Source organism: Thamnophis sirtalis, unplaced genomic scaffold (genome assembly GCF_051295495.1).
Source record: "Thamnophis sirtalis isolate CommonGarterSnake01/CBP01778 unplaced genomic scaffold, rThaSir2_p1.2 scaffold_12, whole genome shotgun sequence".
Classification (NCBI taxonomy): Eukaryota; Metazoa; Chordata; class Lepidosauria; order Squamata; family Natricidae; genus Thamnophis; species Thamnophis sirtalis.
The window spans coordinates 56515155-56540916 of record NW_028261392.1 but is presented as its reverse complement, the minus strand read 5'-3'; the positions used below and the strand labels follow the sequence as shown (position 1 = coordinate 56540916).

Genomic DNA, 25762 nt, shown 5'->3' with positions numbered 1-25762 from the left:
AAAATGTACTAGTTGTCATGACATTGCCAATACTGTCCACTGTATTTGTAATAGCATCCTTCTCCCATGCATTGGAGATAATCTGTTTTGGAAGAAAACTGTCATCCCTGGCAATTTTCAGAGTTCTGAGCATTCCAGAATGCGTCTCCTTTCCAAAAAAGATGCTCCTCGTGTAACATCATTTCAAAGGTTTTCACGTTCTCAGATTCTCATTTGATTTTACCTCTCCTTTCTGGTCAGAACATACTGACCACTTAACTATTCTCAAAGGTATTTTGCGCACAAATTAGGGATACTGCTAAGTTATTTTGTTCTCTTTTTATGAAGAAATCTTTCTCTATGTCAATGACATTCATGAAATTAAGGAGGAGGAACCTGTGGTTAGGTAGCAGTTATAGACTGGCAATCATGAATTGACTGGCTTCATCAGCAAACCTCCCAGCATTTCCCTACCACTGAACTAGAGAGAACATAATGTTATAAAAGTAATCCAAAAATTAATAATCCAAGCATAGACAAATGTGAACACTGGACCCTACTAATAAAAGTTGTCACTTATAAAGCCCTTCATGGTATTGGACCTGGGTACTTGAGAGACCGCCTGCTGCCAATTACCTCCAATAGACCGATCAGATCCCACAGATTAGGCCTCCTCCGAATTCCATCCGCCGGCCAATGCCGATTGGCGACTACCCGGAGGAGAGCCTTCTCTGTGGCTGCTCTGACCCTTTGGAACGAGCTCCCCGTGGAGATTCGAACCCTCACCACCCTCCAGGCCTTCCGCAAAGCCTTTAAAACCTGGCTGTTCCGACAGGCCTGGGGCTAAAGAGTTTTTGCCCCCCTTCTCGAATGGTATGGTTGTTGTGTGTTTTTAAATTTTGTATTGTTATGTCTTGTCTTTTTTATTCCCCTGTCTGTACCCCCTTCCCTGATTGAATTGTGAGCCGCCCTGAGTCCCCTTCGGGGAAAAGGGCGGCATATAAATGTAATAAATCAATCAATCAATCAATCAAAAGGGAATTCAATGTAGAGAAAAGTGAAGTCTTACACTTAAGCAAGAAAAATCAAAAGTACGGTACACATATACTGTGTGAAGTACACTGGGTGAAACCAGGCTTAATGGCAGTAACTGTGAGAGGGATCTCGGAATCTTAGTGTGCAACCAATTAAATATGATGCAAAACAACATAATAATGTGCAGCGGCAGCCATAAAAGTCAGTGCAATCCTAAATTGCATTAACAGAGGGATACAGTCAAGATCAAGCGAAGTACTAATGCCACTCAATAAAGCCTTAATAAGACCACACCTAGAATACTGTATCACCACACTATAAAAAAGAAGTTGAGACTCTAGAAAGAGTTCAGAAAAAAGCAACAAGGATGATTAGGGGAATGGAGGCTAACACATACAATGAACGGTTGCAGGGACTGGGCATGGCTAGTCTAGTGAAGAGAAGGACCAGTGGAGACATGACAGCAGTGTTCCAATATTTGAGGCACTGCCACACAGAGGAGGGGTCAGCCTATTTTCCAAAGCACCTGATGGCCAGACAAAGAATAACAGATGGAAACTGAATAAGGAGAGATTCAACCTGGAAATAGGGATAAATTTTCTGACAGTGAGAGCAATCAACCAATGGAACAACTTGCCTTCAGAAGTTGTGGGAGCTTCATCACTGGAAGCTTTCAAGAAGAGATTGGGCTGCCATTTGTCAGAAATGGTGCAGGGTCTCCTAGATGACCTATAAGGCAGTGGTGGGTTGCTAATCCCGTTCCAACCGGTTCGGTTGGAACGGGGGCGTCATCGTCCTCGTGCACACACGCAGTTCACGCACGCATCTTAGCACCTGCGCGATGCTCCAGCTGCTCACGGAGAATCACGCAGGCGCTGTATGAGCCATCCAGCTGCTCGCGGAGAATCGCACAGGCTCTTTATGTGCCATGCGCCTGCGTGGAAGCGCAGAAGCCTTCAAAGACCGATAAGGACTGCGGGCGGGCGGGTGGGCCCTTCGCCGTTCCCGGAAGTTACTTACTTCCGGGTTCGCCGACCAACCGGTTCGCGGGGACCGCCGCGAACCGGTTGAAACCCACCCCTGCTACAAGGTCCCTTCCAACTCTGTTAATCTGTATCAGTGTCTAAACATGGTTTCCTTTAAGAAAAATCTATCATAAAACTGAGGCATGCTTAAAAGTCAATATTTTTTATCAAATCTGTGCCTTTTTTTTCCCAGTTATGCAATGCCACCTTTTGCAGAATCCTAAAAATGGGGAGATGGCCTGCTCTCACCCATTTGCAGAGTTTGCTTACCAATCCACCTGTCAGTTTGCATGTGACCCCGGCTTTCTCTTGAATGGAACAAACACAACCTCCTGTTTGGCAACCAGGCGTTGGAGTTCTCCATCACCAGCATGCCATGGTAAAGTTCCTTCACCTCACCCTGATTTTTGTTGCTGTTTTCTCCAATGAAATTTAATGTTTTTCTGACATTAGCCAGCTCTTTCAACTTTGGACAGTTTCAACTTAAACACAATATTGTAATCTGGAAATCTCGACTTTGGAGATTTGTAGAACTCTCCACTTTGAGGAACACTGATTTCATTCTTGGACTTTCTTTTGGAATGATTGGGCTGGCTGTTCTTTCTTTCACCAACAATCTCTCTCATTCTAGTTATTGAATGCCCAAACCTGGATACTCCTCAAAATGGAGAATTAAAATGTTCTCATCCACATGGAAGTTTTGTTTATAATTCCAGTTGTGCCTTCTCCTGTGATGTGGGCTTTGTACGCATTGGAACAAGTCAACTTCAGTGCACACATTTGGGAAAGTGGTCTGCAGCCACACCCAGTTGTGAAGGTAAATAGAGAATACAATCTTGGCAGTTAGATAGAGAATCCAGTGCTGTGTAGATGGTAATGTAGAACAAGAAACAAATTAAACTAGGAAGAAACAATTATTTTATGTAGTACAGATTTTTATACTGGAGGAAGGAGATGGAAAAGGGTGTGTGTGTGTGTGGGCGGGGTGTGTAACTTCAGACTTGTAAAACTGATGTCTGCCCTTCCAGGTAAATCAGACATGAAACACAACTAGATAAACAAATTCTATTTTATCATAAGGCTACATTAAAATAATTTTTAAAGTCTGAAGGTACAAACTTCCCTCCTCTACTTTTAACTATTTGATCCATGAGGGTGGGTCCTCTCTTCATTTTTTCTTTGACCATTAAGCCACTGGGGGGCTCCTACCTCTCCTGTCTGATTGCTTCCTAGATAGCATCTCTTCCTCTTTTTCCGCAAGGTGATTCATAATTCCTTTACACTTCTCTTGCAATCCAATAAGAAAAAAATATATCCAGTATGGACTTCAGATTTCTATATTCCTTTTTGAGTTTTAAAACATCATCTAATTTCTTTTGTATACCCAATGAGACATTCTTTTCCAAGTTATTCTTTTGCTCTGTCATTTGTAAATCCACTTTCAGTACCATCTCTATCCTGTTAGGTAAAATTTGTTCCATATCTGTCACTCAATAACATCTTTTGGACAGAGTCTATCCATGGAGGCAGGCATAATGACTGACTCTGTAGACATTGTGTCAGCCTTCCTAATCTCTAAAAAAGATCTATTTATCACAAGAAGCTTTATGTTCTTTATAATTAATTTCAAAATATTATAGTAAAAGTTTCTATACTCCGAATTTACCTGACCCTTAGGCTGTTTATAACTTTGTAAGACTTGTTTAGTTTTTGGTTGTTTATTTTAAATTCTTTAACTTCTTAAGTTTATGATTAATATTTTATTTCATTCAGAATTGAAGGCAAACTTATCATGTTTATGTTATCTGAAGGTCTCTGATAGCCTAAAAGTAATTTCTAAAAGTGATTAGAAAGTGAGAGTTTTTAATCAGGGCAACTTGGTCTACCGAAATATAAGAGCCAAGGTGGCGCAGTGGTTAGGGTGCAGTACTGCAGGCCACTTCAGCTGACTGCTATCTACAGTTCAGCGGTTCAAATCTCACCGGCTCAAGGTTGACTCAGCCTTCCATCCTTCTGAGGTGGGTGAAATGAGGACCCAGACTGTGGGGGTGATATGCTGACTCTGTAAACCGCTTAGAGAGAGCTGAAAGCCCTATGAAGCGGTATATAAGTCTAACTGCTATTGCTATTGCTATAAGCATACTGCATACTGCTTCTGCTTTCGCCTTTCAGCCCCAATGATTAGAGAGTGAGTTATAGGAAACTTTGTGCCCTTTAAAAGGCACCAACTATGGTTCCAAGTAAGAAAGCTATTCTTGTCATTTTCCAGTGTTTACAAGCATAGGAAACCACTATCCTGCACTCCCCTCGTGGGAAGCTGCTGTCCAAAGCACATGTAGGCAATTTCCCATCCTTATCTAACCCAGAGAGGTTCCAAAGAATTGGTAAACTCAAAGGTTCTTTCATCATTGCTCTGCTTTTACAAAAAACCTCTTCAGTCCATCTATTCCTCCAAAATTTTAAAAGCAGGAAGGGGACCCGAGAGCAAACCATTTAAGAAATATTGCTGTCATGTAAACACTAAGGAAATAGCAGTAGCAACAATGGGATTTCATTTTTTTTTTCAAACTTCACACAAATCTTATTCAGAATTTTGGGAATATAGCAACTAACTAAGTGGCTCCTTGGGATATACTTTTCTATGTCACAAGAAAGATGGAACATAACTTGGATACCAGTAAGTTCTAGCTGTTTATTTTGAAATAAGGGTGAAGTTGCAAAAGTCAACAGATTTGGATACGTGTGCATAAACAATTCCCTATGTTTGTAATATAAACACAGTACTGAAACTGTTCACATTTGGGTATCCTTGAGGCATGTCAGATGCATCTCCTGTTAATTCAGAACAGGGGTGGGTTTCTCGCCCCGTTCCAACCGGCGGCGTCCTCGTGCACGCGCGCAGTGCACGCATGCGTACTAGCACCTGTGCGATGCTCCAGCTGCTCCTGGAGGATCGCGCAGGTGCTGTATGCATTCTGCGCATGCGTGGAAGCGCAGAACTCGTCAAAACCGGGTAAGAAATGCGGGTGGGCGGGTGGATCCTTCGGCGTTCCCGGAAATTACTTACTTCCGGGTTCACCAACCAACTGGTTCGCGGGGACCGCCGCGAACCGCCTGAAACCCACCCCTGATTCAGAAGCACAATAACAAAGATTTTAATCTAACACATCTGAAAGGCCTCAGATTAGGGAAGCATGAATTGTTGCAAAGTTGTAGTCCTCTCTTTCTTCCCAATATATATTCATGAATACCAGATTTAGAGGGAGTGAACTACAGTTGCTTTTCATCTTTAGTGTTAAAGCAATGGATGTTTATGCTGGAATAATTCTTGTGGCTGGAAAAGATATTCACAGTGGCCATGATCTTAATGATACAGGTATTTGACCATTGCCCTAGTAGATATCTCTACATTGATAGCATAATCAATGGAAGAATGGCTCTATACGGATAATTGTAACCCTGGCCCGACAAAATGGCGAACGACAAAATCGCGCCCGACTAAACCGCGCCCGACTAAACCACATCGCTAAAACCGCGACGTCATCAGCGCAGAGACAACTGCGCGGAGACAACAGCGCGGAGACAAAAGGGCGTTTTACAACAGCGCGTCGGCAGAAAGCCAATTTAACTTAAGGTTAGGGTTAGGTTTAGGTTTAGGGTTAGGTTTAGGGTTAGGGTTAGGTTTAGGGTTAGGGTTAGGGTTAGGGTTAGGGTTAGGTTTAGGGTTAGGTTTAGGGTTAGGTTTAGGGTTAGGTTTAAGGTTAGGGTTAGGGTTAGTACTTGAGAGACCGCCTACTGCCAATTACCTCCACTAGACCGATCCGATTGCATAGATTAGGCCTCCTCCGAATTCCATCAACGAGCCAATGTCATCTGGCAACTACCCGGAGGAGAGCCTTCTCGGTGGCTGCTCCGACCCTCTGGAACGAACTCCCCGTGGAGATTCGTACCCTCACCACCCTCCAGACCTTCCGCACTGCCCTTAAAATCTGGCTGTCCCAGCAGGCCTGGGGCTAAAGACCCTAACCCCACCCGAATGGTATGATTGTTGTGTTCTCTTTTAACAATATATTGTTTTATGTTCATAACTTGTTTTGTCCTCCCCTTCCCTTAACTTGTGAGCCGCCCTGAGTCCCCTCAGGGAAAAGGGCGGCATACCAATAAATAAACTATAAACTATAAACTATAGGTTTAGGGTTAGGGTTAGGTTTAGTTTTACAGCGTGCTTCTGTCGCCGCACTGTTGTCGGCGCGATTCAGCGCTCATTCGTCGGAGCGCTTTAGAACACGCGCTTTTGTCACCGCGGTTTAGTCGGGCGTGGTTTTGTCATTCGCCCTTTTGTCGGTGAACCGATTGTAACTACTGTGGGGACAAATGAAATAGAATATGATTTTTGCTTTCAATCATCTACTCCACCTCCCAACAATGATAAGAAATGGAACATAATCACTCTAGCCATTTTTCAAAGTCTTATATAAACACTTATGATGGAATAGAGCTAATGTTTTGCCTGCTGAAACCAAGGTCCTATTTTCAGTAGATATATTTCTTGTTATAAGAATCTTAAACTTTAGTTGAGAGGAATGGTACCTTTGCCTGAGATTTTGGAGAACAATTCTTTTATCAGTTGTATTAAGCTCTGAATCATGTATGTTCTACTTTCTTCGTTTTAAGGAAACATCCTCAGTGCTACATATTTTGTTACATGAATACTATATTAGTGTGTGTGTGTGTGTCTATGTAGTAATTGTACACATGTAATCTGTTTCAATTGCTGAGTGCCCAATATTACACATATTATAGGTAGTTCTCGCCTTACAACAGTTTATTTAGGGACTGTTTGAAATTATAATGGCACTGGGAAAAGTGACTTAGGATTGTTTTTCATAGTTACAAGCCCCATCGTGATTTGGTCTAAATTCAGACGCTTTGCAACTGACCCATATTTATGACAGTTGCATATCCTGGGGTTATGTGATCCTTTTTGCAAACATCTGACAAACAAAGTCAATGGGGAAGCCATATTCATTCAATAACTGTGTTATTTTGTTAGCCGCCCTGACTCTCTCGGGAATAGGGCGGCATACAAACTGAATAAATCTAAATCTAATCTACTAACTTAATAACTGCACTGATTCACCTGTGGCAAGAAAGGTCAGAAAAACGGGGCAAAGCTCACTTAGTTGTCTCACTTAGCAACATAAATATTGGGCTCAACTTGATCATGAGAACTACCTGTATCACCTTTGTTAACCATCCACATATAAAGTATATATACAGTTTATTGTATCCACAGCTTTGCTTTGTTCATTTCAGCTACCAAGTGCCCATTTCTACAAAGGCCTGCAAATGGCCATTTAAAGTGTCTTCACCCTCATAGCCATTTTGCATATGGCTCCAGTTGCAACTTTTCCTGCAATGCCGGTTTTCAACTGGTTGGGCAAGCAACACTTGATTGCACAGCATTAGGAAACTGGACTCAAGAAATGCCTTTCTGTAAAGGTCAGTATTAAGCACACTTTCTGATAAGGAATGCAGAATACACTATCTGAAGCCAGCTGAGAAATGAATTGTCAAATTCAATGCTTGGCACATCTGTAAAGAAAAAACTAGAATGAATCTGATCATGCAGCCTGCACTGTAATGCAGTGATGGGTTTCAAAAATTGTTGGAACCTACTCTGTGGGTGTGGCCTCCTTTGTGGGAGTGGCTTGCCACCCATGTGGCCGGATGGGAGTGGCTTGCTGCCCATGTGACCGGATGGGAGTGGCTTTCCGCCCATGTGACCGGATGTGAAATTATGAATTAGTACTTAGGTCGGTCCAAGTAGCTATTCAGAAGTTAGTGGTTAGAAGCAATCGTAAAGCAAGATATGGAATTAAAACCAGAAATATTTTGTTGGCTATTTGAAAAGGAGTATAATATATATTTAATTTTACCCATGTTAGCAGCTGCTGGAATTGTGTTTGCACAACAATGGAAAAACAGAGATATGTAAATGAATAAATATTACAATGTGCAGGAATAAATAAACTGACAATTAAAATCAAGAAGGCTTTGAATACTTTTTCACGTGGGATTGGTTTTAGCAATTGCCAACTAACGGAAACAGAAATTAGAAATCCAAAAGTATGAAAGAAAACACCAATTATGTAAGGAAAGGTCCCTAAAATGTATAAGGAACTATTACTAGATCATTATTAATGCATAGATAACTGAAGAAAGAAAGAAAGAAAGAAAGAAAGAAAGAAAGAAAGAAAGAAAGAAGGAAGGAAGGAAGGAAGGAAGGAAGGAAGGAAGGAAGGAGAGAGAGAGAGAATGATAGAACTGACCACCTGACTGGGAAGCAGTAGATAGCTTTGTGAGACTTCAAGCAACTGTATGGGGCTTACTTTCAGAAGAGGTGATAAAACTGTAATAATTAGTCTAAATTTCCTTCCTCTCAACTTGCAAATTAATAAAAATAGTTAAAATACAATACGTCTGCATTGCTGTATCTTCAAAAGAAAACTGACTCTATAGAAGTGTGATTCTGAAAACACTTGTTGATAGAAGCCGAGGTGGCGCAGTGGTTAGAGTGCAGCACTGCAGGCTACTTCAGCTGATTGCTAGCTGTGGTTCAGCGGTTCAAATCTCACCGGCTCAAGGTTGACTCAGCCTTCCATCCTTCTGAGGTGGATGAAATGAGGACCCAGACTGTGGGGGCAATATGCTGACTCTGTAAACCGCTTAGAGAGGGCTGAAAGCCCTATGAAGCGGCATATAAGTCTAACTGCTATTGCTATTGCTATAAAAGACAGAAGTTGAAAGTAGCATAATTGCCTTTTTACAGTATGGAACTGATTGAGTGAGAACATAATTGAACAATATGCATTATTTGATTTATCCAAGATGATGATGTAGTTTATTTTAATGTGCTTGTACCTGTTTTAGCTGTCCAATGCCCACCCCTGAAAAACCCAGAGAACGGCAAAGAAAATTGCTCTAATCCTTATGGACATTTTGCATATTACTCCAGCTGCACCTTCTCCTGCGACTCTGGGTTTGAGTTAGCCGGATCAGAGAAGCTGAACTGCACAAATCAGGGAAACTGGACTGGAGAGACACCCATTTGTGAAGGTAGGTTTAAGAAACCATGTGGGTTGAAGGCTAGTAATTCTCCATCTCTATCATGGTGGTTCATCTCCAAATCAAATGTAGCCTTATTTTTAAGAGCTGGCAAAGAGCTTCAGAAAATGAAAAATATAATTAGTTGAGGATTGCAAAAATAAATAAATAAAAGTATTTAATTTTCAGTAAGTCGTTTTTTTTTATTTCTATAATGCCTTTGGTCTTATTTTTGTAGCCATTATATGACAGATATAGATACATAACATAGCTTACTCTTACAGCCTGTTTGAGGAAGCTACTTGGTTCATAATTCCAAGCAAGCAGCAGAAATAACAAATTTGATACCTTTCCACATCTTAGCAACAGAAACACTTTCTGTATGTTTAGTTTATTACAAGCACATACAACGGCATTTTATTTTATTTTATTGGATTTAGAAAACACCCACCTCCCAATGACTCTAGGTGCCTGACATAATCAAATAATCAAAATAAAAATACAATATTGTTACTTTTGTCGTTACTTTTAAAGCCCGACATGGTATCGGACCTGGGTACTTGAGAGACCGCCTCCTGCCAATTACCTCCCTATGACCAATTAGATCCCACAGATTAGGCCTCCTCCGGATTCCATCTGCCGGCCAGTGTCGGCTGGCAACTCCCCGGGGGAGGGCCTTCTCTGTGGCTGCTCCGGCCCTCTGGAACGATCTCCCCGTTGAGATCCGGACCCTCACCACCCTTCCGGCTTTCTGCAAAGCCATTAAGACCTGGCTGTTCCGGCAGGCCTGGGGCCTCTGAATCTCTTAGCCCCACTTAAGGGTATGACTGTTGCTCTTTTTTACTATTGTGTTTGTCTTTTTATTTTTTTATTTTGTATCCCCCTTCCCTCTTTGATTGTTAGCTGCCTTGAGTCTGTCGGGAATAGGGCGGCATATAAACCGAATCAATCAATCAATCAATCAATCAATCAATATGAAGTAATATACCAAAGCACATATACAAATGCTCTATGCAGAACACATTTATTTTTCATTGATTGTTCTTTTTCCCCCTCCCTTTCCCCTCTCTCCCATAAAGGAAGAATCCTAACTGAGACTTAAGCATTTAGCACCAAAAAAGGAGTGCTCTTCTAAAATCAGATCAAATAATACATTCCAGTGATAAATGATAGGTAGAATATGAACTTTCTGCAGAAATGAGGCAAACAATTTTGAAAACTTAAAATAAATCAGCAAGTTTCATACAAGTGGTTTTAATGATGGGGTTTTTTTTTTTTTTTTTGGCTTAGCATCTAATATTCCCAGATATTTCTAGCTTGTGAATTTAATGTGCAGTAACTGATCAGTCACTAAAGGCCTTCTCCTTCTCTTTTTATGTTATTAAAGACAGCTGTGTCTTCTCCTGTGACATGAGTTTTAAAAGAATTGGATCAGGGGTGGGTTTCAACCGGTTCGCGGCGGTCCCTGCGAACCGGTTGGTCGCTGAACCCGGAAGTAAGTAACTTCCGGGAACGGCAAAGGGGCCGCCCGCCCGCCCGTGGTCCTTACCCGGTTTTGATGAGTTCTGCGCTTCCACGCATGCGCAGGACGCATACAGCGCCTGCGCGATCGTCCAGGAGCAGCTGGAGCGTCGTGCAGACGCTAGTACGAATGCGTGCACTGCGTGCGTGCACAAGGACGCCGCCGGCCCCGTTCCAACCGAATCGGTTGGAACGGGGCGAGAAACCCACCCCTGAATTGGATCCAAAAGGCTGAACTGTATGTCCACAAGAGAGTGGACAGGATTTGCACCATATTGTGAAGAACTTACCACATTGAGTGCTGTATCCTGCTTGAAATGCAGGAGGGAAACATCCAAAATCAAACAACTAACCTTAGAGAGCACAACGAATTCCACAGTTCAACTACATATTTTCTCTTCTATTAGAGAAATTGTACATGAACAAAATATATTAAGATGGTTTCCTATTCCACTTCCTGTGACATATGGGAGACTTCTGCTCCTTCTTGGCTTCATGCCACATGGCTGTAATGTACGTAACTGTGAAGGCAAAACACAGGAATCTGGTAGCACCTTTTCCAACTAACAAATATTATTAACAGCCACGTGATTTTGCGAGCTCCAGCTTACTTCAGCAGAAGCACAAAGTGGCCAGACAGATGTAGGATTTAAACTGGGATAAGTTTGGGATGGGTGAAAGGAAGATAGCTTATACGTAAAACAAATCACATGCAACTTATCATAGTTGTACTGTATTAAAAACCTAATATGTTAACAACCCATTCTGAAAATGGGACCAAAAAGGTGACATTTTTTTGATATCTGTGAGTACAGCACTTTCTCGCTCAATGGTTCTATAAACTAGTAGACCTTTTTAGAAAAGCTTCACTCAGTTTAAATCCTAATCAGTCCAACCCCTCTCTGCATCTGATAAAATGAGCTGCAGTCCATTAGAAAGGTGTTGTCAGACTCCTGAATTTTTTTTTTGCCACCATAGATCAACGTGGGTCTCCTCCAGTGGTGGGATTCAAATAATTGACCAACCAGTTCTCTGCTCTAATGACCAGCTGGGTAGGCGGGGGCTCGGTGGTCATGTGATCATGTGGGCATGGCCAAGTCAATGTCACTCAGGTCGATGGGCACTTCGCCTTAGTTGTTACAAGGGTAATAAGGGTTAACCGGAGAGGCAGTTTCTGTAAGCAGGGCAATAAAGATGAGGCTAGAAACAATAGCAATAGCAATAGCAATAGCAGTTCGACTTATATACCGCTTCATAGGGCTTTCAGCCCTCTCTAAGCGGTTTACAGAGTCAGCATATCGCCCCCACAGTCTGGGTCCTCATTTCACTCACCTCGGAAGGATGGAAGGCTGAGTCAACCTTTGAGCCAGTGAGATTTGAACCGCCGAACTGCAACTAGCAGTCAGCTGAAGTGGCTGCAGTACTCCACTCTAACCACTGCGCCACCAATGTTTCCTTCCTGCCTTCCTTACAGGATTAAAGTGGGGAAAAACAAAAGATTTTTCCAAAAACCGGTTCTCTGAACTGCTTAGAAAGTTACCAACTGGTTCTCCCGAATAGGTGCAAACTGGCTGAATCCCACCACTGGTCTCCTCCTATATTAATTGTGAAGGAGCATCTAACCCTTTTCAACTTCACATTGCAGTAAAACCATCTGCAAAAGCCCTCCTGGGTAGGATGGGCCACGCTAAAGAAGTATTGAGAGGCTTTATTTTCTTGCAATAGCATCCTAACTATAAAATGCCCTTTCCAAGAAGCTTGCCTAATTACATGTACTTTCGGGTAAAACCGTAAAAAAGAGCCTTCTTGGGTCAAGCCAAATGCCACTATCACCCAGCAGCCTGTTCCTGTAATCTGATCAACTGGACGTTAACATTGTAGGGATACTTTAGGCTCTGTGACTGCAGGTGGTCCCCTGGACCCAGCCGAATGCCATTTGAAGTAATTGGTGGCATTGTTTCCTGAAATACATATCCACCCGTCCACTTGTTCATCCTGAATCTGCCAGCAGTCAGGGTCATAGGATGACCTTGGAATCCAGTGGTACACAGGAGGGAGAATTATTCTCTCTTTCAATCAGTGACGTGCGGTGAGGTTTATGGCTGGTGAGGCAGCAATTTTTTTAGACTTGTGGACTTCAACTCCCAGAATTCCACAGCCAGGCATGCTCAGTTCCGATTTAAAGTGACAGCATTTGTTTTTCTCCTTTGCTAAATAAGTTTCCTTCTTCCTTTTTCTTTTTCTTCTCCCTTCCCCTCCTTCCTCCCTCTTTCCCTCCCTCCTCCCTCTCTCAAACACACACAAACACACACACACACAGACACACACACAAAGTTGCACCAGGATTCAGAAAATTAAGGTTTTCCTCCTTAGCCCATGTTAGCAATACCACTAGCAGCATTTTGGCTGGCAGGTGTAAGTAGAAGTGAAAATTCATTCTACTGAAAACATTGTTTTTGCTTATGATTGGATAATTAAAATTTCAGAAGACCCAAAGGCATAGTATTAGAGTGTTACATAATACATAAACTAAAGAACTGTCTCAATATGCTCCCTCCCCCCTCTCTCAAACACACACACACACACACACACACACACACACACACACACACACAAAGTTGCACCAGGAGGGTGAAGTTTGAATTCCTCCCCCTCCCTCCGACCCACATGTACCTTTTCCACCTGTTTCAGAGAGGATTTCAACTCTGCTCTTGCCTGCCATCATGAAAAGAAAAAAAAATGTAAAAGGAAAAAGGCAAGAGCTGAGGTCAGGCTGAGCTAGTTGCTGCCAGAGTCACCGTGGATGACTCTGCTTAACTGTTTAAAAAAGCCTCTAAAAAAGCACCCTCTACAGGAGGAGGCAAGAGAACGACGTGCCTCATATATGTCAGGAATTTTTCGGCTTTTAACCCTTCCTTAACTCGCTCAAGTGATCATAAAACACCAGACTAGATGAGGCACGTCGTTCTCCTGCCGCCTCCTGTTGAGGGCGCTTTTTTAGAGGCTTTTTTAAACAGTTAAGCATTAAGCAATCATCCACAGTGACTCTGGCAGCAACTAGCTCAGCCTGACCTCAGCTCTTGCCTTTTTCCTTTTACATATTTTTTCTTTTCATGATGACTGTGGTGGGGCTCTGCCTCTCCTGACTGCACGTCCCTGCTTTTAATAATAGAATTCAAGGTCTGTACACCAAGTTTTCAGCACAACTCTCTCTCTCCCTCCTCCCTCCCTCCCTCCCTCTCTCTCTCTCTCTCTCTCACACACACACACACACCACATTTAGAATTTTCCCACACACACAAACACCATGTATCCATTACTTTTTCTAATTCCAACTTCAGTATCACCACAACCAATATTGTGGCCTTTTTTTTCCACAATGTGATCCTTTGATCAGCCTTTGTCCAGTTCTGAAAGATCCTGTGATCTTTTCTTAATTTTAATTCCTGCCTCCCCCCCACAGCCATAAAGTGTCCCCCCCTTAAAGAGACGGAGAACATGAAAAAGAACTGCTCCCATCCCTGGGGCCACTTCAGCTACCGCTCCGCATGTCGCTTCTACTGCACCGAGGGCTCCACTCTCAATGGAACGAGTAGGATGCACTGCCAACCTGATGGGCGGTGGTCTGCTGAGATGCCTGTTTGTCAAGGTACCGCAATCTCTTTCTGTGCAAATTGCAATCATCTGCTCCAATTTCGAAGAACAGTTGCAAAACAAATTCTGCAGTGAGTAGAGTAGGACTTTTGCCAAAGAAGTGTGTATTAATGCTGCCCTCTGCTGGTTTACTCTAATTTTTTTCCAGAGAAAAAGTAATTTATATTTACTCTCAGTCTCTGCTTTACAGCTGTTGTTATTGTGCCCTATCTTAGAAATATAATGAAGCACTTAGGCAACATTTCAAAACTGAGAGACCGCCTCCTGCCGATTACCTCCCATAGACCAATTAGATCTCACAGGTTAGGTCTCCTCCGGATTCCATCCGCCAGCCAATGCCGGCTGGCGACTCCCCGGGGGAGAGCCTTCTCTGTTGCAGCTCCAGCCCTTTGGAACGACCTCCCCGTGGAGATCCGGACCCTTACTACCCTCCCGGCCTTCCGCAAAGCCACCAAGTCCTGGCTGCTCCAGCAGGCCAGGGGGCCTGTGAAATATCCAACCCCACTGTGGATGTTGTGTATTTTAAGGTGTTGTCTTGTTTATTTATCCCCTTCCCTTGTTTATTGTAAGCCGCCCGGAGTCCTTCGGGAGTGGGCGGCATACAAGATCAAGAAACTAAACTAAACTAAAACGGAAATATTTAATTTATAAGATGTTTCTTTTGACATAGTGATCACAAAGAATAACTTAGAAAGCACTTACCAATTAATATGTTTAAAAGCATTGTTTTGCTGTAATATTTATTTCTCTAAAATGACTCATAAAGGAATGCTGAAGATTTTTTTAAAAATCATATCCCCCCCCCCCCACTCATCCACCCCCATTTTCTAAGAAAGTTTTGCTTGGCACATTTCCTTGCAATGTTACTTCCAAGGGTACAAAGTATGGGGGGGCATTGCTCAAAGTCTGAGCTCACGAGCGTTTAGTTCTTGATGTAAATGGATGGAGCTACAGAGCCGATATTAGGCTATTGGAGTTTTACAAGAGAAGAATGTGCTTCTAACCTGACTTATTTCATTTCTAATCTATTGAATTTCAGAAAACGCGGCCAGTTACCTAAAGCAAGTTTTGCTCTATGCCGCTGGAGTCACAGCATCCCTTGTTGTTTTGATGATCTCTGGGGGTCTGATAGCCCTAGCAATTAAGCGTCTTGGCAAAAGAGGTAAGGAGATTTACACCATCCAATTGGGGATCCCCCAGTTACCTGTGTTTTTATCCTCATGAGCATGAGAGTTCACGTTTTGTAGCATATATAATTATAATAATTAAAACTAAATGCAACTTCCCATTCCCTCCAATTTAAATGCCTCAAGACTGGATTATTGTAACGCGCTCTACATGGGGCTGCCCTTGAAGAGTGTTCGAAGACTCCAGTTAGTCCAGAACGCAGCCGCGCGAGCGATTGTGGGTGCACCTAGGTACACCCACGTTACACCTATCCTCCGCGAGCTGCACTGGCTGCCCATTGGTCTCCGGACACGCTTCAAGGTGCTAGTCGTTACTTTTAAAGCCCTACATGGCATCGGACCTGGCTACCTGAGAGACCGCCTCCTGTCAATCACCTCCCAAAGACCAATTAGATCGCACAGACTAGGCCTCCTCCGGATTCTGTCTGCCGGCCAATGTCAGCTGGCGACTCCCCGGAGGAGGGCCTTCTCTGTGGCTGCTCCGGCTCTCTGGAACGATCTCTCCATTGAGATCCGGACCCTCACCACCCTTCCGGCCTTCCGTAAAGCAACTAAGACCTGGCTGTTCCGGCAGGCCTGGGGCTGTTGAATTATCCAGCCCCACTTTAAGTTATGAATATTGCTGTAATTTTAAATTGTTGTATTGTTTTATGTATTCCCCCTCCCTTTTTTATTGTAAGCCGCCCGGAGTCTTCCGAGAGTGGGCGGCATACCAAACTAATAAACTAACTAAACCTTTCTAAAGTACATTTTATACAAAAAATGTATCGTACAGGAAGTCCTTGACTTACAACCATTCATTTAGTAACTATTCGAACAGCACTGAAAAAAGTGACATAAGCAGCGATGTGATTCAAGTAATTTAATAACCGGTTCTTCCTAATGACTGGCTCAGTAGGCGTGGCTGGGGGGCGTCATGTGACTGAGTGGGTGTGGCCAACTTGACATCACTCACGGAAAGGTGGGATGGTGCAGGCGGGCCGAAGCAACGTTGGCGATGGCCAGAGACTTAGTGTGGCGGCGAAGCGCCCCTGTACTTGCCTTTGTGCAGCAACAGCATCCCACTGTTGGGGCACTCAAGGCAGCCCTCGCCTCCCGCCACTTTGGGCTCGGAGCTGTAAGCTGTGTTCAGGAAGCACTGCGGCAGAGACAAGTGGCCGGGTCTGATTCTCCAGCACCCCATCTCTTGCTAGGTCTCACTGCCCAACAGTCAGGTTTTTAAAAAAGATTTTTGCAGCAGGAAATGGCCGGCAGCTAATTCCGGCCTTTGTTGGTGCAGCTGGGTATGCCTCAGTCGCTCGGGGAGACACGCAATCTGCTCTCCACCCAGAGACGCTGGCCTGCCATAGCAATAGCAATAGCAGTTAGACTTATATACCGCTTCATAGGGCTTTCAGCCCTCTCTAAGCGGTTTACAGAGTCAGCATATTGCCCCCCACAGTCTGGGTCCTCATTTTACCCACCTCGGAAGGATGGAAGGCTGAGTCAACCCTGAGCCGGTGAGATTTGAACAGCCGAACTGCAGAACTAGCAGTCAGCTGAAGTAGCCTGCAGTGCTGCACTCTAACCACTGCGCCACCTCAGCTCTGCCATGTTCACCACTGCTGCCTCATGGTCTGCCCACTGACCCAACCTGACCTGCACCACTGCCTCTGTTGCTTTTGCCACCACATGGCTGAAATGGCCTGCCACCTGCTCTCGCAGCGCCTTGTGCAGCACAGTGAAATTTAGTGCACTTCACAACGGGGGAGATGGGGGTCCCCTCCTCCTCCTCCTCTAGTGTCCATTATAACGCGGAGTCACAATGCCCCACTCTCCCCTGACCACAGCAGCGGTGTCAGCTCGGTTGGGTCAGCAGGCAGGCCATGAGGTGGCAGTGGCAAAAACAGCAGGCCAGTGTCTCAGCACGGAGGACAGGCTTCGCGTCTCCCTGAGCAACCAAAGAATGCCCAGTTGCATCAACAAAGGCCAAAAGTAGCTGCCTGCTCTTTCTTGCTGCAAAAATCTTTTTTAAAAACCTGACTGTTGGACAGTGAAACTCAGCAAGAGATGAGGCGCCAGAGAATCAGACCTGGCCATTTCTCTGAGCGGCGAGGGCAGCGCCATTTATTGTACCATTCTCTAGAGTGGAGTCTTCCAGCCCCACCCAGAACGAGTCTCCCTCCGCCGCCATTGCCCTTACTTTCTCAGGCCAGGTGAGGAGTGACTGGAAGGGGAAGGGCGAATCCAGCCAGTGGTGGGATCAGCTGGTTCACCGAACTGCCCAAAACGTTAACAACCAGTTTAGCTGAACCGGTGCGAACCAGCTGAATCCCACCATTGCTTATAACCATTTTTCATACTGTTGCAGCATTCCCATGGTCCCGTGATTAAAATTTGGAACTTGGCAACTGACTCATACTTATGACAGTTGCAGTGTCCTGGGATCATGTGATCACCTTTTAGACCTTACGACAAGCAAAATCAACGAGGAAGCCGCTTAACAACTGTGCTACTAAATTAAGAATAAGATAGACTTTCAATTTGAAATTCTATCTTATTCCTCCCAAACACAGATTGGTTAGTTAGGAGAGGAACAATTGACCCAATTAATCAAATCTTCTGGAAACTTGTCCTTCTGAAAAAGTATGTGTTACCTAGCAGAGAGGAATAATAAGATTTATTAGAGGAATAACAAAGAAAAGTTGCCTGAACTTGAAGAAGAAAATACTTGATATAAATACACTAAAATTTACATCCTTGCATCAGAATCACTGTTGCCATTTTTAACTAATGTTTACATTAATGATTTAATTGTAATGTTGTAATCCATTGGAATAATCTATCTTTTTGTCTTTTTTCACCATCCAATGGGAACTATGACGCCATCAGAGGAGAAAAAGAAGCTGTTAAGTCATAGCAGGTACTGACTGCAATATGAAATTACAGTACATGAAGCTATAAAACAATGCAAATTTCCATAAAAATTCAAAGACAAATTCATTTATCATGGCATATGATTTCATAGATTTTATTCTACTTTGTTAAATATATGAAATATTAACTCAGCAAAACGGCATGCCTGCAAAATGAAAGACAGGGGATAGAGGGGGACTTTCCCCCAAAAAACATGTAAAGATGAACAAATATATACAAAACATAGATATTTCATTTGTGCCTTGAGCAATTTAAGGTGGTTCCACCACAAAACCGCGTTCGACTAAACTGCGCTCGACGAAACCGTGTAGCTGACGTCATCAACAGGGCGACAACAGCACGGAGACAGAAGCACGCTGTAAACGCTAAACCTAAAATTAACACCTAAACCTAAACCTAACCCCCCTAAACCTAACCCTAACCCTTAACCTAACCCTTAACCTAACCCTAAACCTAACCTTAAACCTAACCCTTAACCTAACCCTAAACCTAATCCTAACTCTTAACCTAACCCTAACCCTTAACATAACCCTAAACCTAACCCTAACCCTTAACCTAACCCTAAAGCTAACCCTAAAGCTAACCCTAAACCTAATCCTTACCTTAAGTTGAATCGGCTTGCTTTCAAAGCACTATTTAAAGCGTCCTTCTTTCTCCGCGCTGGCTGTTGTCGCCCTGTTGATGACGTCAGTGACGCGGTTTAATCGGGCACGACTTAGTCAAGCGCGGTTTTGACGGGTCACGATTTAAGGTAGCCAGACACATAGAATGAATCTATGCAGAAATACGTCTCTTATTTAAAATAGAACTTTTATTCTTGTTATAAATAGAACTTGATGGATACTATATTTGCTTAGGACTGAAAGGCTTCTTCCAACACTTTGCCAATGGCTTTTAATTTATGTACCATCACAGTAAAGAAACGGGATTTAGAAACATCCTGGAACTGGTGCAGTGGTGGGTTGCAGGCAGTACGCCCCAGTACGTGCGTACCGGTGCCTGCTGGAAGCAGCAGCCACCGTACCGGAATGGTGCTTTGGAGGGCCCGCCCACCCGCCCTCGTTCCTTACCTGTATTTGAAGGAAACGGGCCATCTGCACACACAGGTGCAGCGTATGGACCTGCGCGATGCTAGAACATCGCAGGTGGTGGGTGGGCATGCATGTGCAGCGCGCATGCCCATGGTGCACACCCTGCTCCCGTTGCAGCGTACCAGTTGCAACGGGACCGAAACCCACCACTGAACTGGGGGTACCTGTGGGAATAGAGGGGTGAGAGGTAGATAAGGAGATGTCTTGCTGTACAAGTGGATGTGCGTGCAACCTAAATCTTATGCATGTGCAAAAGAAGCTTTGGAAGCTCACCCGCCACTTCAACAGCCTGGTTCCCAATGGGTCGCGGCCTGGTAGTGGGCCACAAACTAGGGTTGTGGGCCCCTACTCTAGCCGATCACCTCACTGCCCAAATTAACGCAAACAGCATAATATCTAATCACAAGCTAAGCCAACAGCCAATGCTCTGGATGACCAGATTGGTAGGCGTTGCACTTGAACTGTTTTGTGTCAACTACTAACTTTTCTGTGGATTTTGGTTAAGCAAATGTTTCATGATATGAATGTGTTAGTTTTTAAGGTGTCAGAAAACTCATTCTTGTTTTTGTCTAAAATGTTTTTCCTGGAAGTTCAATACAAAAGATGTTGCCCTACTGAGAACAGAAGCAAATTACAGGATGTGGTTTTTCCCCCTCCTCCCTCCACATTTCAAAAAGCAATTCCAAGCACTAGGAACGTCACATATTAAATTAATTCTGAGATTTTCAAAAACCGTAATTGTAAAGTGTTCCTGGATGCATTCAGCTCTATTTTCCTAAGTGACACGAATTGTACAATAATAACTATCTGTTGCCTTTTAGTGAGTTGGGGGTACCTGGTACATATTCCAATTCAGGATTTGACTCGATCTCCTGAGGTAAGACCAAAAATGCTTTATTTTGTCGTGTTGATTTCCAAGGCTTTATTGTCCTTCTCCATTCTCTGTCAGAACATTTATCTGTGTCACAATTGATTTTTGGATGGGGAGCAGAAGGAGTGGGTTCAAGGCTGACTCCTGTCCCAACCTTCCCCTGGCAACCAGATATACTATTTGGCTATGAGCAAGATAGTCCACAGCTGTGAGCTTGCAAACAATGAGGTGGGGAAGTTGAGCCACAGTCAAAATGTCTAAGCCATGTAGGAGATGAGAAACTATGAGGTAAACTGTTCTGAATCGCCTATAAGAGTTTATAAGCATGAGAGAAGTTGATGCAAATACGAGATATGTTAGCCTGAGATCAAAGCAGTCAAGAATCCAAGAAATAGGAAATCCAAGAGAAGCAACGGGTTGGTCAAGGAAAATGGGTTTGTTGCTACAGAGTTTGAATCTGTTCTTTAATTGAGTGTCAACCCTCTCTTCCAGAGATGGGTTCCTACCAGTTCTCACCAGTTCGGTAGAACCGGTTCGTCAAATCTACCGAACCGGTTAGAAGAGGTTCCACCAGAAAGCAGGCCACACCTACAGAAGAGGTTCCAGAAATTTTTGAAACCCACCACTGACACACACACACACACACAGATAGACAGACAGACAGACTCACACAGAGAGAGAAAGAAAAAGAGAAAGAAAGGAAGAAAGGAAGAAAGAAATAAAGAAAAAAGAAAGAAAAAGTGAGAGATGAAAGAAAAAAGGAAAAAGGGACAGAGAGACAAAAGGAAGGGGGGGGGGAGAGAGAGGGAGAGAGAGAGAGAGAGAGAGAGAGAGAGAGAGAGAGAGAGAGAGAGCACATGGCCAGCAAGCCACTCCCACCAGGTCACATGGCCAGCAAGCCACTCCCACAAAGGAGGCCACACCCACAGAGTAGGTTCGAACACTTTTTGAAACCCACCACTGCTCTCTTCCCTTCCTTTAGCCTAATGTCTTATCCTTTCTAACAACTGCAGGGTTGTTGGATTATTCTAGGACTCGATACTTGGTCAAGTTCTATGAATGACTCTTGACTATCAAAACTCTTAGTTGTGCAAATTTCTACTCAACAGCTTCATCCTCTATTGACTGAGAGCGTTCCTACAATAACTAGCAATCCAGTGGCTGTACAGTATGTCTTTTCCACTGCATCTGAAAAATCCATTACCTACCTGCAGCCACCATGACACTCTCTATGGATCTGCTGCTTCAGAGATTAATATTAGCTTTTAAAATGGGATTTAACGATTTTATTTCATTTCCATAGCTGCCTATCTCAGCAAATGATATTTTGCATCGTTTCCATGGCTAATTGTCTTGAGTGCTCGTTTCACTGCCCAATATATGGAAACATATTACAGGAATTGAAATAATAATATAGATTATCTCATGGGAAATCAAATTACTGATTTAATTTATCGCAAATTAGGCAAGGCATATTTTTATAAAAAGAAAATGCACCTATATCCATAAACAAACATATCTCAACACTCTGACAATCCCAAGGTGCTCAAGGGCTTGAGGCGGTGGGGGGTTTCGAACCTACTCTGTGGGTGTGGCCTCCTTTGTGGGAGTGGCTTGCCGGCCATGTGACCTGGTGGGAGTGGCTTGCTGGCCATGTGTTTTCTCTCTCTCTTTCTCTCTCTTTCCTTCCTTTTGTCTCTCTGTCCATTTTTCCTTTTTTTCTTTCATCTCTCTCTCACTTTTTCTTTCTTTTTTTCTTTTTTTCTTTATTTCTTTCTTCCTTTCTTTCTCTTTCTCTTTCTCTCTCTGTGTGAGTCTCTGTGTGTGTGTGTCAGTGGTGGGTTTCCAAAATTTTTGGAACCTCTTCTGTAGGTGTGGCCTGCTTTCCGGGTCCACTGGTGGAACCTCTTCTAACCGGTTTGGTAGATTTTGACAAACCGGTTCTACCGAACTGGTGCGAACTGGTAGGAACCCACCTCTGGCTTGAGGTCATGAGACCAAGTGGCCTCAACGACTCCCAGAGAGAGTGCTAATAACCAGAAGACTGCAAAGAATATAAATTTGTCTCTTCTCCACCATTTTGTCAGAACTGAAGAAGCTTCTTGGATAAGGAGTGAAACATCTTCAAGGAAAAACAAAGAAAGTCCGGTTACCACCTTTGAGTCTGACAACTTCTGTGTTTCCAATGATTTTGTCCTTAAACAATTATTTCAACGTTAAATCCAGAGATTTAAGTATTCTTTTAGCCCTGAGAAATTAGTTTTAATTATAACATTTTCTATTGCGGCTTTACTCAACCTGGTGCTGTCCAATAGGTTGGATTTCATTTTCCATACACCTCAGCCAACACAACTTACACCTATAATTCCAGAAAGCATGAGTGTAAATTCAAATTCAACCTACTTAGAATGTGCCACATTAGGGAAGCCTGATCATTTCAGTCCATATCAGATGTAATTGCTTTCTTAATCACTAGCTTGCTTATTTTTTCATATCAATAAATAAAGAAGTTGTTTTTTTCTTTATATCCCACAGAACTCATCGGGAACATGCTATGAAGAAAAATTCTGATGCAATGGAATATTCATACAACTCATTCAGTTCTGTTAGTATTGATTAGGATTTGAGCTCATTGAAAGTCAGAGAAAATAAATTAATATTTGAAACATGTAGCTTTAAAAGCTACATTACAAGCTTCCATTCACCATCCAGTTGCAGCACGTAAAGGACCTCAAAACTTACTAGAATTCATTGTCATTTATCTTCTGGCAAGATGTTCTGAAATGACCTATGTTCTTCCCATGTTTTGGATTTTTAACTACTTATAACATTGCTAACCATTATTGCTAAGAAGATGCTGTACATATGCAAAGAAGTCTTTTTGGGAAATTGTGGCTGATTTTCCAAGATATTTCAACATTGACTTAAAAAAAAGAAGAAGTGCAGATTTAAAAATTGTTTCTATTTTCTTGTATCAAGATACAGATGTAAAGACTTAATAACTCTTGCTTCTTTCAAAGCTTGGTTTTCATAATACAAAAAAAATATACAAAAAATAGACAGAAGACAACTGTGCTCCATATTTTTGAAGGAGAATATCCAGTTTTTGCAGTCGCCCTTGAGGCTTTACTAGAAATGCTTCACATACTTGAATGTATCTTTTAAAATAATGGTTAGAATCTTATTTTCAAAAGTGTAGAAAGTTATCACACAGCCCTCTCCCAGAAAAACTAAATATCCTAGGAAATATTGAAAAGGCAGAATATTTCTCTGGATGTGAAAAGAAAGAAACATGTTTTAAAAGACAGAATAGCTCCCTGTAGCTTCCCTGCCCATCCTCACTTTGTCAATGGGCCATTAAGAAGGCCAAGCTAGTCCCTTTACATAATAAAGACTTCTCCATTGCAGCTCCAGGGGGTGGGATTAAAGCATGATAATATTGGCCCTTTACTCAACTGACCACATGGCATCTGAGAACTCAACCAAACCTGGATTCAAAACACAGCCTAGAGAGTTGCCCCTGCATGGCCCCATGGGAGTCTGACAACCAATCAGAATACATTTCTTACACAGGAACAGGAAACAGAGAGGTGGGACTGAACAGGGTATAAAAGCCTAGCAAGCCTCTCCCTCGGCCCTTCTCTTCTTCTCCACCAACATTGAAGCATGTGATCCCCTTTTCTGTTCAGGGCTCAAGCCATGTGGTCCTGTCCACCAATAAACCATCTTTCCAAGCAGCCTCCATGTCTCCAGTGTCTTTTTCCCCACTTGGAGCCCAACCCAGAAGGACATTTCTTTCATCAAAAGCAAATGAAAGAGGACAACTTTAGGAAATTGTAAGCTGCAATCAATGACACATACTGCACATGTGGCTGTTAAGTCCACGCAGGCACGAGCAGAGACTTTTCCTACTGCTGTGCAAGTGCAGGATGTATTTTAAAGTTATTGGTTAATTGGCTGAGAGTTTCCCTTAAAAGTAGCTGTCAGTCAGAAATTGTATGTTGGTTTATAGTCTGCTCTTATCTTGAATAAATAGCATTGTTGCAATGTGGCTCCTCGTCTTTTCCCCACTCACAACTTTGCAGTAACAAATACATGAAAACTCAAAAGTGTTGATCAAATACTGTTCATTTTATTTATTTTATATTTATTTATTAGACTTATATACCGCTTAATAGGGCTTTCACCATCTCTAAGCGGTTTACAAATATATATTTTTTCAGCAAATTGAGTCAGCAACTTGCCCCCACAGTCCAGGTCCTCATTTCACCCACCTCGGAAGGAGGGAAGGCTGAGTCGACCTTGAGCCGGTGAGATTTGAACCGCTGAACTGCAGATCACAGTCAGCTAAAGTGGCCTGCAGTACTGCACCCTAACCACTGCGCCACCTCGGCTCCTTTTCAGGAGTCAAACATGCTTTATATTTTAAATGAGCAATCCCTTTATTATAATTAACATGGCTAGTTATCAAAATGGTCTAAAAATCAATACTACCTCAAAAGTACAGTTTGGTCAACTATCTGGTCAAATATTTCAGAATCAAACAAGTCTCACAACATTGCATTGCTTCTTTCATTGTCTACTAGTATTTACAATTAGAACAGATAACTTTCCTAGCAGGCTAAAGTAGCAATATAACAGATTGAAATCCTCACAAAATTCATTTGACATTGTCAAATTTCAACCTAATCTAACTCATAGTGATGGAAGATATATTATGATTATAAATGGGACGACATAAATGTAAATTCATTATTTTCAAATTAATGTTATTGTTTCATAAAAGCCGTATTTTTGTAACTTGAAAAAAAATAGGGGACAATATTATAAATTATATGATTGTGATATGAAGATAGGGATTGACTTCTTTTTGTTTAAAACAAGCTTAAACAGCAGCAGTAGGAAATTGTAATGTTTAAGGATTAAAAGATGTAATATTTTAAACTCTTCTCGTGCATTTAAAACATTATTTACCAATTTTGGGCTGTAGCAGGGGTGGGTTTCTCGCCCCGTTCCAACCGGTTCGGTTGGAACGGGGCCGGTGGAGTCCTCGTGCACGCGCGCAGTGCACGCATGCGTACTAGCATCTGTGCGATGCTCCAGCTGCTTCTGGAGGATCGCACAGGCGCTGTATGCGTCCTGCGCATGCGTGGAAGCGCAGAACTCGTCAAAACCGGGTAAGGAGCGCGGGTGGGCGGGTGGGCCCTTCGCCGTTCCCGGAAGTTACTTACTTCCGGGTTCGCCGACCAACCAGTTCGCGGGGACCGCCGCGAACCAGTTGAAACCCACCCCTGGGCTGTAGTAATGTCAGGGCCATCTTAATAGCATTATGGGCCACAGGCAAAGCAGTGTACTGGGGCCCCTGCGACAACTACT

At 43.0% G+C, this 25762-nt stretch overlaps 1 protein-coding gene across 1 annotated transcript in view; it reads left to right on the top strand.

Annotated features, from left to right (window-relative positions):
- Window positions 1-24419, top strand: part of LOC148043359 (P-selectin-like) — a 41291-nt gene extending 16872 nt beyond the window's left edge. The window contains exons 12-20 of the mRNA XM_087726712.1: window positions 2233-2418; window positions 2671-2856; window positions 7356-7541; window positions 8973-9158; window positions 14131-14316; window positions 15361-15483; window positions 18380-18410; window positions 20337-20392; window positions 22897-24419. Coding sequence (XP_087582838.1) covers window positions 2233-2418; window positions 2671-2856; window positions 7356-7541; window positions 8973-9158; window positions 14131-14316; window positions 15361-15483; window positions 18380-18410; window positions 20337-20391 — 1139 coding nt within the window. The 3' untranslated portion in view covers window position 20392; window positions 22897-24419. The remainder of the gene's footprint in view (window positions 1-2232; window positions 2419-2670; window positions 2857-7355; window positions 7542-8972; window positions 9159-14130; window positions 14317-15360; window positions 15484-18379; window positions 18411-20336; window positions 20393-22896) is intronic.
- Window positions 24420-25762: the final 1343 nt, after the last annotated feature.